The sequence below is a fragment of the Choloepus didactylus genome, chromosome 7, assembly GCF_015220235.1.
Source record: "Choloepus didactylus isolate mChoDid1 chromosome 7, mChoDid1.pri, whole genome shotgun sequence".
Classification (NCBI taxonomy): Eukaryota; Metazoa; Chordata; class Mammalia; order Pilosa; family Megalonychidae; genus Choloepus; species Choloepus didactylus.
The window spans coordinates 2,265,165-2,278,099 of NC_051313.1; the positions used below are offsets into that span (position 1 = coordinate 2,265,165).

At 46.5% G+C, this 12,935-nt stretch overlaps 1 protein-coding gene across 4 annotated transcripts in view; it reads left to right on the plus strand.

Moving 5' to 3' along the window:
* The window catches only part of SHPRH (SNF2 histone linker PHD RING helicase), a 104,496-nt gene that overhangs the window by 21,634 nt on the left and 69,927 nt on the right, over positions 1–12,935 (plus strand). For all 4 annotated transcript variants that reach the window (XM_037842263.1, XM_037842262.1, XM_037842264.1 and 1 more), the window contains 8 exons: positions 158–308; positions 1,504–1,612; positions 2,179–2,435; positions 3,861–4,490; positions 5,680–5,931; positions 6,522–6,600; positions 9,626–9,789; positions 9,874–10,130. In XM_037842263.1, coding sequence (XP_037698191.1) covers positions 158–308; positions 1,504–1,612; positions 2,179–2,435; positions 3,861–4,490; positions 5,680–5,931; positions 6,522–6,600; positions 9,626–9,789; positions 9,874–10,130 — 1,899 coding nt within the window. The remainder of the gene's footprint in view (positions 1–157; positions 309–1,503; positions 1,613–2,178; positions 2,436–3,860; positions 4,491–5,679; positions 5,932–6,521; positions 6,601–9,625; positions 9,790–9,873; positions 10,131–12,935) is intronic.

Sequence of the window (12,935 nt, forward strand, 5' to 3'; positions counted from 1 at the left end):
AGTTTTGATTATCACAGATCTTGTATTCATGATCTAGGGATTTGAATTGTTTCACCCCAGAATACAGTCTCAGAAAACTTAGACTCTTACGTGCGTCTTCCTGCTCTCCTTCGGAGTAGTGTAGTCGTCATCTTGGCTTTTCCTGCCTTTCCTGCAGCTTCGTCCGTGAGCACCCATGGGCCGGGCCCCCGTTGCTGGGCGGGATCTTGGCAGACGAGATGGGCCTGGGGAAGACGGTGGAGGTGTTGGCTCTGATCTTGACACACACCCGGCAGGACATCAGGCAGAACACCCCGGCCCTCCCCGAGGTACCAGGGGCCCCCGTTGCTGGGGGGGTCACAGGGCCACATCCTCAGACTGTGTCCCAGGGCAGGTGTCTGCTCGGCGCTTCCATTTGTCTTAGTTGCTTGTTAATTTCAAGTGTGCACAGAGGATGGGTTTTTGGGACCCGGTGGGATTTTTTAAACAATGTTGGCCAACCAGGAAGGGGATATGCGGTCACTTATCATCTCAAGACAGAAGACAGTTATACAGTGGTTTTATAATTTTTGTTATAAAAGTTTTAGGAATTGTTAAACATAATTAACAAATCAGTAGCTGTTGACCATCATAGTCATAACTTCTAGTTGACAGAGAGGACTCCTTTAAGAAGGGACAATTTTGCTTCCTCAAATGCTTTGTCACTTACCACAAGTCTCCATATTACCACTAAATTTTTGAAAGCTACTTAAAAATAGCACATATCTCAGGTATGTAAATCTTAATCATTAGAGCCTTATTAAAGAATGGGTTGCTTGGTAATTAGGTTGCTATATGAAATAACCTATAGCCCTTGTCCCAAAATAAATAATTGTGTTTTAAAATATAAATTTTAGAGTTTGCCAAAAAAAAAAAATCTCTGTTGAGGTGAATATAGCTCATAGCTCTCATTTTCCAAAAATGAGATCTGAAATCACATTAAATCCTGCTGAAATGAGGCTACTAGTTATGGGTCTAACTAGTTACCTCGAGGGCCCATCATGCTCATAGTCTCAGTGATTTTGTGATCTTCTAAGAGGGTCAAGTTTGCAAAATTGGCCTTTCAGATCTGAGTAGGGAATAGAAAAATAACTAGAGTATATAGTTTTAACCCTATCAATGACTTCTTTCTGGTATTTTCTATTCATTAGGTATTTTAATTCTAAGCAGTAATTTCAGCCTTACTGTAAATTCAGTGAGTTAATTCTAGATTTAAATAAGCTTTGAAACATTAATTTCAGAAGTTCCATACTAACTTTTAATTTCAGATAATACACTTGATTCTTAAAAGTGATTGCTAGCTATAAAGTTTGAAATGAAAAATAAGGTTTGTTTGTATAAATAGTATATTTAGTCCCTTCTTACATAATTTGTTTTTTTACAAATGTTTTGTGTCTCCTTAATAGAAGGAGGCTTAATTTTATTGGGCAGTTCAGAGTGCTGAAAGCAAAACCCTGTGTGACTGCTGTCTTTTGTTCACATCAGGGAAAAGCAGTGAACTATTTCATTCCATCTCATTATGCTGAAGGAAAAGTGAAAAACACAGAAACCAGGAATATGGAATTTGAACCAAAAGAAAAAGTTCAGTGTCCCCGTAAGTATGATATCTCTTAAAGAAACTACCACGTTGTGGTGATGTTTGTTATGGTGCTTTACAGGGCTTCTTACAGTGGTTTGTATTTGCATGAACGGAGTTAATGCCAAGCCGTATTCTCTTAACAACAGCAGAGATTTCCTCTCCCCTGAAGTGGCCCAGGCAGCTCGTGCCTGCCCTGTCCTGTGTCAGTTTCTTTAGCTCCAGGTTAAACTGGGCTCGGCTGCCCGGGGCCTGTGTGCAGGTGTTTCCCTTCCTGCAGGTGGCACCACCTAGGTAACTGTGAGGCTTGCTTGGTTTGCTGTTATTTTGATTGATGGCAGGAATGCAAGATTGGCAAGTTAACGTGACTAATTCTTCCTTATTATTTCCCTTTCAGTATTTTATTTCCTGGTGTGTTGTGAGAAATTTTTACTACATATTCCTCAAAATGGCACTATACAGACGCTGAATCTACAGTAAATCTTTTTTTTCTTAACGGTCCTCAGTGTGGATTAAAATTAGCTGACTTTTACTTCCTTGATTTTTCATTATTTTGACTGCATGAGGTGTCCTTTTGCTTTTAGCCACGCGTGTGATGATCCTGACAGCTGTGAAGGAAATGACCGGGAAAAGGGGCGTCTCCATCTTCTCCATCTACAAGTATGTCCGTGCTGTGTTTGGGTGCGACGTTCGCAGAAACAGGGGCCTCCTGAAGCGAGTGCTGAAGTGCTTACTCCTCCATGGCCTCCTGCGACAGGTCAAGGGCCACGGTTTCAGTGGGACTTTTGCACTTGGGAAGAATTACAAGGAAGAGGATATATATGATAGAACGAAAAAGCAGGTAACGAGCTCCTCCTCAGTGCCTGCCTGCGATACCTGACGGGGCAGCAGAGCCAGCCTTGGCCCTGCAGCTCTTCGTGGGAAACAGCAGCGGGCGGCCGGCTGGGAGGGTGCTGGCGGCCGGTGTTGCCCCCACTCTGCACGCAAGCTCCCGAGAGTAGAAGCTTCATTCTGGTTGCCACTAAGTCCACTGGGGATTGCTTGGCATATGGCAGGCACTCGATAAATATTTACTGAATGAACCAGAAGGTCAAGTGATTTAGAGTTTAAACCGACTTCTCTGTCCTAGTCCTGGTGTTTTCTCAGCAGTTAAAACATTTAGCCTGAACTTGAAGAATATTCACACCACCTTGAATTTGCATAGGACTTCATATGCATTACGTAACTTTCATTTTCCCCACATCACCATCTTAACACAATTTTTATATTTTGTTATGAAATTTCTGTTGGACCAATGAATTTTTATTTGCTTTTAAGAAAAGAGTAACAGTGTTTATAAACATGAAAGACTATAATGACAACAAGTTACATTGTGGAGCTACCAGGCTACCAGTGTGGCTCCTGTGAAAGGACAGACACGATTCAATTCCTGCAGTGGGGCATGCCACATTTCCCTCCAGGCCCCTCCGTTAGCGCAGGACGCCAGTGAACCTCAGTGCCCACAGGGCCTGCTGCCCCCAGGAAGGAAACTCCCCCAGTGTTGTGAGTGGCCCCATGACAGAGGCCCGCGCCCCCTTGCACCCCAGCCCTGACATCACTTCCAGGGACGCTCTCTGGCACCTGCCCCCTGCGCCTCCCGACTGCTTCAGGTTATCCTCCTTTGCTGCCCCAGCATCCCAGGCTCACCAATGATCGGCAGTATTACAGCCATTTACCATTTTGCTTCTCTCTCTCTCTTTGAGGCCAGGGCCGTCAGGTACTGTATTTGCATCCTGGGTAGCAAGGTGGCACCGGGCTCAGGGTTGGTGTTCAGTAAAGTTTCAGGGGGGGCAGAAAAGGGAAGGAAAGAGGGAGTTTATTGGCTAGCTGAGCAACTAGATTAGTTTTTACTTTCTTTAAATGCTGTATTTTAGTCCTCAGTATTTTTGTAATTGCCCTATTTTGTGTATCTATGTATGATAAGTTACTGAAGTGCCTTATCATTTTAAGCAGACTATAAATTATAAGTTAATACCAGAATACCAGTGGCCCCCTTTGTCTTTCTCCTCTTAGTTCTCCCCAGACCAACCCTGGGCAGTGTACTCGTTCCCTTCCTCCTGGGCCTGGAGCCTGTAGGGGCTCTTAGGACCCCTGATCGTGAGTGATTATCTTCAGGGAGGGGTGGCAGAGACTGGCTGCTGAGATTTTATGTAAAGTACATAAATAAAGTTGGGGATTTAATTTCATAAATTTGTGTATATTGAAATAAATACTTTTTTATTAATAGGTAGTAGGGAGTCCAAGGAAAATTCAGAAAGAATCCAGAAAATCAGGGAACAAGGACACAGATTCTGAATACTTGCCATCGAACACCTCCGATGAAGACGATAATCCTTATTATTATTATGATAAAGTCAGGAGAAATCGTAGTAAACTGAGGAAAAAGCCTGTTCCACTCACAAAACAAGGGGATAGTGAGCTGAATGTCCATCCTGCTGCACAAAGCCACTGTCTGCCTGCCAGCGACTCTGGGGACACGGACATTGCTGCATCCAGAAGCAGCTGTGTGTCTGTAGCTAAGCAGGAGCCCGGAGCTGGGGCCGATGTGCCACCTGCTCCTGTCAAGAGCCCCTTTGAGTCCCCAGGCTACCACTTCGAGTGCATATGTGGTGAGCTGGACCAGGAGGACTGCAAGCCGCGCGTCCAGTGCCTGAAGTGCCAGCTGTGGCAGCACGCAGCCTGTGTGAACTATGAGGCGGAGCACCGGGAGGTCACGCCCTTCTACTGCCCGCACTGCCTCGTGGCGATGGAGCCGGTGTCCACGGGGGCAACCCTCATCATCTCGCCCAGCTCCATCTGCCACCAGTGGGTGGAGGAGATCAGCAGGCACGTGCAGGCCTCCTCACTGCGCGTCCTGGTAAGGCGGGCCCTGCTGGGCGGGCGCGGCGGCCTCTGGCGCCTCTGTCCTCCGTTGCCTTCCTGTTTGCCCATGGTTAAACTCGATGAGGCAGTGCAATGGTGTTAAATCAGAGCTGGAAGAGGAAAGCGAGACTAGGAAATACAGGAGTAAACTGCTTTTCTGATACCAGAATTTCAGAAGTTAAGCCATTTTGAGTGGAAACTTTTAAAAAATCCTTGATTGTGCAGATGACAGAGTTTTTGCATGAGCCTCGTCCTCTCAGGCAGGAAAGCAGCCTGAGGGCGACTGTGATAGTTGCGGCTAGGCTGGCTGCCGCTGTGTGGTTCCAGGCCTCAGCCAGCTTGTCTGAAAAGTGAGGATTTTCTCACTCGACAGACACGTTCTGGGCGCCCTCTGTGTGCCAGGCGCTGCACTGGGTTCTGAAGGCAGAGCTCTTGCAGGCCTGTCGTGAAGGTGGGGTGCTGGCATGTGGCCAGGGTCCCTGCACTGGGGCAGTGTTCCGCACACCCCTGCCTGCCTTCTCCCGCACCTTGAATCGTTGGAAGCCCCCACGAAGCAGCGTGAGTTTCTCCTGTGGCTCGGAGAATACCAAGGCCAGGAAGCATGGCCTGTGCCCCTGAGGACGCTGCTCTGTGGGGGAGCAAGCCCTGGGCTCAGTCTCGGCCCTTCCGGTTCCGTTTCTTGCGGAGGGAAGGGAAACTGATTACTGCTGGCAGGGTTGTTGTTGAAGGTGGGAGATGGTGCGTAGTGCCCGGCGCAGAAAAGGCGTGTGTAAGTGATAGTGCCACTCTCTGCTTTTTCTTCCCTTTGTGCCCTTGCTGGGCAGTGTATTCAGACTGCCTGTCAGTCCTCTTCCCTTCTCTCCGCCTGTGAGGACTTGGTGTCCTGCCAGATCCATCCCACATGGAGCTCCTCCCTGAGCTCACCTCAGCCACAGGATTAGCTTTCCTCTGTGATGTGACGTGCAGCAACGGTGCAACTTACATTTCTGTGTAGGTCCTTTCGCGAGCTCGTGCTCCTGGCGTTCCACAGGAAGGCGTGTCTTTATAGATGGGTACGGGGTCTGTTTCACGGCCTGAGATGGTCTTGGGCAGGCAGGAAAGGCTCAGTGAGCGCCTGGATGAAGAATATCGTCTCCCTTAGATGAGCCTTTCCACAGTAACTGTCTCCACTGATTACTTCCCAGGTATATCAAGGAGTGAAGAAAGATGGCTTCTTGCAGCCTCACTTTCTGGCAGAACAGGATATAGTTATCATCACCTACGATGTCCTTCGTTCAGAACTGAACTACGTGGACATCCCACACAGCAGCAGTGAGGACGGGCGTCGCCTGCGGAACCAGAAGCGCTACATGGCCATCCCCAGCCCCCTGGTCGCTGTGGAGTGGTGGCGCATCTGCCTGGATGAGGCTCAGATGGTCGAGTGTCCTGCTGTAAAGGTGAGAATGTTCTGGAGTGCGGTCAGAACACAGTATGGATAGTGGCCAGGCTGACTCGTGAACACTCTCCCTGTTTTCCCTTGTGCTGTGCTCTACACAGCCCTTGGGAATCCCTTCCTGCTCTGCATGCAGTGTCCTTTTGTATTTGAATAAGGTGTCAGCTTTCCTGTGATACAGATGAAGGGAAACTGTGTTTTAGGGCTTTCTTACACATTTCTGCCCACTGGGAAGCACTTCCTGTAGACTGTGATGCCTGTGGGCCAACGTGGACTTGGGCAGTTTGGTGTCAGGGAGGCCACCTGGTAGCTGGAAATGGCATTTGAGAAGAGAGAATTTTATTCAGCTTTGTCTGTCCTGTGTGGTGATTGCCTCTCCCCCTGTAGTCTGTCGCCTGCACTGAGCAGGTGTCCTGGCTGAGAGCCGGGTTCCACTGGGGGGTGGAGCCTCGGGGGTGCCTCTGTCCAGCATGGAGCAGACCCTAAACGCGTCTGGGTAACTGGTCCCGGTGCAGCTTCCCTGGGTAAGACACCCACTTCCTTCAGCTCCCTTCCGCTCGTCTGTGTCACGTGTGCTCTCTCTCGTCTCCCCAGGCTGCGGAGATGGCCCAGCGGCTGAGTGGGATCAACCGGTGGTGTGTCAGCGGCACGCCAGTACAGAGAGGCCTGGAAGGTGATGGTGGCCCCCTAACTGCGCGCCTCGGAAAGGCCCAGCTGCTCCTGGGAAACTGTGTTTAAGTGGTTCACTGGTTACACATGTGTTTATAATTGGTTCCTAGCACTTTCAAGCATTTATCTTTTTAAATGAAATTGGGTGACTTTTTGTTTGTGTGTACGTGTATACATAGCGATGAGTGTGTGTGTGTGTGTGTGTGTGTGTGTGTGTGTGTGTTCCCACTGAACAAAGTTAAGCAGTAATTGGGCCTGTCTAAACAGTGTAGGTACAAGTCTGAATTGAACTCAGAGGTCTAAAGTGTTAGGTAGAAAACAAGTGGAAAAAGAAAAGAAAAGTAATTTCCATCAGCTGGCTCTGTAAGTAGTGACCCCAGCTCTTCAGCTGGCTGTGTCTATGAAAATAGGCACCAAGCTTTAACCAGTTGTAAAAGGTCATGAAATATCAATAGCTTCGTATCACAGCATATGCCTACACCATTATTCCTTTAACCATTCTTTCTGGACATTTGAATAGTTGCTAGTCCTCTTCTTCTGCCCCCGCCCCCAAATATTGTAACCAGCACATCTGCATTAACCTCATCCATATCACTTTTTACATAGAGTAGATACTGCACTTTCAGTTTCCTGAAAAGCTGTCATTAAATTGTAGTTAAATTATAAAATTTATACTTGAATTTCTGTGGTAAATATTCATCCTCAAAACTTATAATTTTGAAAATTCAAGTTTTCAAATATTGTGTTTGTTTTTAGTAGGGGAAACTGTCATTCTGCTAAAATAAAAATATCAACATCCAGTACTGTGACTTGAAAAACAATATATTTTTTTGAGGATCATTTTTAGGGGAGGGGAGTCTTATAGAAATATTTTAAGTACATATTTAAAATATGCATAATTTTAGTAAGTTACATTAAAAGGACAATATCAGGCTTATTAAAAGGCCACATAAGTTAGTGGTCTGCTTTCAGATTTGGAAACTGCTAAAATTGTAAATATTTCAGTGTTATCAAGATCTCCTTTGCTCAAAAGTGAGCTGACAGTACAGAATAAAGAAAAGTACTATTGGAGTTTCTGTTTATAATGTTGAAAGAATGTGAGCGGTAATTCCTTTGTTTCCTGGGTAGGTCATTTTAGATGTGGAACATGATGGCAGGTGATTTGAGCACCTGGTACCATTCAACAGATTATTTTCTTTGAGTAACGTTTTATAAGCAGCTTTATTGAGATATAAATGCCATGTAATAAAACCAAATACTTAAAATGTAAAATTTGAAAAGTTTTGACTTGTGTGTGTGTGTGTGTACCTGTGTACACCCCCCAAAGTTTCCTGCCTCCCCATCTCACCTAAAAAGGGCTTTTCCGAACTTTCTGGAATTTTAGTTGGTATTTCCTCTCTGCTTCCATATCTATTTTTTTTCTATCCGTTGCACTGGGAATGTCGGCCTGCTGTGATTTGCGATACTGGGTTTAGAAGTGGAGGCTCGATTGTTTGTTTTCTCCTGGTACTGGACCTGGGCTTCCCAGCCTTGGCCCTGCTGACATCTGGGGCTAGACAGTGTTTTGTTGTGGAGTGCCCTGTGCTCTGGAGGATGCTTCTTGACATCTGGGGCTAGAGAGCTGCTTTGTTGTGGGCCGCTCTGTGCACTGGAGGATGCCTGCAGCTCCCTCTGCCGCTGGTTGTCGGCAGCTCCCAAATGTTGTAGTGACTCCCAAATGCCTCCGCTCCCTCTCCGGCAGGGTCCACCATGCCAGGCTACAAGGGGTAAATCCCTGATTAGCAGCAACCCAGAGATCTTGTGTCTAGGTTGACTACACACTGGGCAAGGACATTTGGTTCTGGACGGGCTGAGTGTGAGGTGCCGTGGGACCTCTGTGAAGTGGTAGCAGAGAGACAGGTGGATTGATTTGAGCTGAGAATAAAATCTGCATGCTTCTGCATAAAGGTAGTGATGTGCCGCTTCTCCCAGGTGTCCCCAACTCCTGGAACTTAGTCCAGCCGAGCTATTGGCTGGTCATCTTCAGAATGAATGTTATGGGTAGCATCACGATATCTGCTGTTTTAAAGTTATTTGTATTGCTTATTAAGGGAATATATGCCCACGCTGAAAGTTTTCAACAATACAGAAAAATATAAAGAAAATTACTCTCAGACATAATCTTTATTTGAGGATGTAACTGCTGTTTGGTCTTTGCTATACATGTTTACCTATGTGAGCTCATACTATATGCATAGTATTTCTTTGTTGTTTTTTCCACTTAATAATATATCCTAAATATTATATCCTTATCAGTTTTCTCTATGTTAAACAGTTTGTAAACATATGGAAAACTGCCTAGGATACAATACTATGTTGGAAAAAAATGTGGAGTGGAGATTTGAGTGCCTGATGGAGAGATGTGTTAAGAAGCACTGTGCTCTGAAGCCAGCAGATGTGTGACTGGCTGGGTGACGGCTTGTTCTCCTTTAGCGCACTGTAATTTTCTTAATTATTCCTGTATTTGGGTCGTTTTTATTCTGTGTACAGTTTAATTGTTGGTGTGTTAATCACTGTGTGGGTGAGTCTTTGCCTGTGGTCTAGGTTATCTGGCCTGAGGCTTGTGATTGGACCCACGGGTGTGAGGAGTGTGAGGGGTGTTGCTCAGGATGTCCCCAGGTCACCTCCACAAGGAGCACATGTTTACTCCCCTGGTAGTGGTCTTTGTGTTTATTAACTGCAGGGCACAGTTCTTGATGTCTCCGGAGCAAGTACTCTCAATTAAGTGGTTTTCTGATTTTGTCTCTGATGGAAATTTTAGACTTTTGAATAAATTTTACAACATGTTAACACCCAGCACAAAACTTAGAGCAGAATAGATGCTGAGAAGTGTCAGTTGACTTGGAATCGGGTCTCGGATGCGGAGCCTGTGCAGCCCATGTCTTGGCTCATGGGAGTCCTGTGTGCTGGGTCATGGCTGTGCAGTGGTTGTTCAGGGTGGCCACGGAGGCCCCTGCTTTCCTGATGGGCGCTTTCTCTCTCCCTCCCAGACCTCTTCGGGCTGGTGGTCTTCCTCGGCGTGGAGCCGTTCTGCGTCCGACACTGGTGGACCCGGCTTCTCTACCGCCCATACTGCAGGAGGAACCCACAGCCACTCTACAGCTTCATTGCCAAGATCCTGTGGCGCTCTGCCAAGAAGGATGTCATCGACCAAGTCAGTAGCTGCTTTGTTTGGTGAGGGGGCTGGCGAGAGAGAGGCAGCATCAGGTAGGAAGTTAGAAAATCTGTCTCCCTGCAGATCCAGATCCCACCGCAGACAGAGGAGATGCACCGGCTGCACTTCTCCCCGGTGGAGCGGCACTTCTACCACCGCCAGCATGAGGCGTGCTGCCGGGACGCCGTGGCCAAGCTCAGGAGGATCGCCGACTGGGCACTACGGCTCAGCAGCCTGGACCGCCGGACTGTGAGCTCCATCCTGTACCCCCTGCTCCGGCTCCGACAGGCCTGCTGCCACCCGCAGGCCGTGCGCGGGGAGTTCCTGCCACTGCAGAAGAGGTACGGTGACCAGTTTCCTTGGACTGCTGTTTACTCTAAAGCCAGAGTAGGTGGTCTCTAAGCAGTCAGCTTCCCGGCCCCCAGACTCGCAACACTAAGGCAGAATTGTCTGTCCGTGGGCTGGCCGTGGTGAGCAGTGTTGCCATCTGCTTGGTCTCAAGAACTGCCCGGGAACTGGCAGTCTGGAGACTGTTGACAGTTGAGTAGACCAGGCTGCCTTTCCAGTACTGTAAGCTTCGGGTTGTTTTGGTGAGCAAACTGTTTCATGTATTTGCGAGGACTTGGGAAAGCTTAACTTTGTTTTCTTGTGTTTTTTTTTTTTTTTTTTTTTTTTTTAAGTAAGAACCAAGTTGTAGTAGCAGTTATTTATTGGAGGTATTTTAAATTAGTGGAAATTTACCAGTTCTTTCAGAAGTTGCAATATCTTCCATGCTAATTAAGTCTGGTTAACACCTAGTATGTCAACAATTTTTGTCTATCACATTCCAAAGTTGTCTATAAATACTGTATCCTATCAGATTTAGTTTTTTCAACACTGAGGGCAAAGAACACGAGCTGGCGACATTGGAGATTCTCCAGCCCAGCAGGGCCACACTCGCTCTTGTAAGGATAGTGAGTGGCCTTTTGAGGAAGGTCTTAGTGCGTCTCCATGAGCAGTTGACTTATTTCTATGGCTGGAGTGCAGCCCCTCTGCCGGGAAGAGTATTCAGAACGCAGCGCAGTGCACTTGCCCAGCGGCAAGGTCAGGGCCTTTTCACATCCTGGCCGGCACCAGGCAGGCGTGTGGGCATCAGCGTCAGGTGGCATGAAGGCCTTTAGGGTCTTCTTTTGCTTTTCCATTCCCCACCCAAAGAAACATTTTTCAGCATTTCCAAGAATTATAGTCATTTCTCTTAGGTCACTTAAAAGTGCCAGACTTGTCTCTGCCTAATAGAAGTCATTAGTTTTCCTGGGCCAAGAAGGGATGAACCATAGACCTGGGCCTTGGGCCTAGAGCTGCTGTCCCTCTGGAACTGCGTAAAGCTGGTCAGTGCATGACAGGCGTTCGCTGCTCGGTACCAGGCCCTGGGTGGGTACTTCACACACACTAGCTCGCCGAGTCATCCCCAAGAACAGCTGGGAAGGGTCTGCTGCATGCACTCAGCAGGTGGGCTGCGGCTCTGCTCTGTCCGCAGGATCTGAGTTTCTCTGGGACCCTCGCAGAACACAGGGGATCGCAGGAAGGACAGGCGGCCAGCAGAAGGCAACAGTGGCCAGCAGGAGGCAGCAGCGGCCCCTGTTAGCATTTCATTCCTGCTTTAGGCAGGGCTTAGGATGGGAGTGACAGCGAGCGGAGGCAAACATTTGCCTAATTCTGGCTGATTTCTTTTTTTTTTTTAGGAGGATAATAAGTAACCTGGCTATCACACTTTTTTCTAGGAAGATTCTGAGTAGGCTGGGCAGTTATACTTACATGTCTCTGAAATACTCTAAAATTGAGCTACTTTTTTAGAAACAGTATTTCTGAAATATAATTGCTTATCGGATTTAATAGAAGAAGAAAAACATTAGTTAAGCTGTGTGGAATTGCCCTGCCTTAAAATGACAACTTTAAGGTGACTTTCTTCTTTGTTTTCCTCCCTCTTCTTTCACACCTAAAACTTCCTTTGGGCGTTTCCTTTGTTTTTCTTCTGTGACTCTAATCTGATGCAGATTTATCCCCAGAAAGGCTGTAGTTTACTGCAATTTCTGATTCTGTTTTGTCAGGTTAATATAAAATAAAAAACCGTTACTGAAAGGAGTTATCAGGACAGGGGACACCCTTGCCTAGAGGCATTCCTTTCTAGGCATTGATTAAGCAGAGTGATTTGTTTGTGATAATCCACCTCACTCTTTTGATTAACCACTCCAAGTCTAGCTGGAAGACTTGATTCAAAGCATAAACGCATTAGATAAATAGACAAAAAGGAAATCAGTTTTGAGGGCTCCTCAGTGCAGGAAGCGAGACTTAAGGGAGGAAACCAAGCTGCTGCATCTTACCAACCTCAGAGCTTGCTCTCCTCTCAGTCCTCCAGGAAGCATCATGTCTTTCTAGCTTTTTTCAGGCGGAGCTTCTTGTGGGATGCGTGTAAGAATCACACTAGGTGATAAAAAGGTAATACTTTAAGCTCTGTTGGCTGTGAACTTTGAAATTCTGCAGTCTTACTGAGTGAAAGCCTGTTAACAGTTTCCTTCGGAGACCTGTAATTGAGTCGTCAGTTTTCGCAGTGCGGTGACGTTTCTTTGGTCTGGAACCCGTGAAGGAGAATCACATCTTCAAAATCATGTCCATGGTTTTGGAGATTTCTTTTAAAATGAGGAATATGACATTTTTATTGCTGCACTCCATACATGAAAGGCTTTTGTTCTCTTTTTATTGTTTGGTTCTCATGTCAGGGACTTAGATTACCATTAAATATTTTTGTTATAATTGTGTTAAATGTAGCTCTTTGCTCGGTCCTTCCTCAGACATTGAGGCATTTTTGACCACAGATTTCTGGCATCCCAGAAATTCATTTCTTTGTTTCTTTGTGAATCACACAGTGACTTGAGAACTGTTGGTTTTGGCACCCTGTATTATCAAGATACCCTTTCAGGTGCTGGAAGAGTTAAAGAGGACTTAGATTTTGTCCTTGCACTTAAGTAGGTGATAGATAAGGGAAATCACGAGAGTATAGATTTTTTAATACACAATGAGATAAATTTCACAAGAGGTACCTATAAATTGCTGTGGACATAGGAGTAGAGAAACAATTTCTGAGTGGGTGGGATTCAGCAACCTTTGGT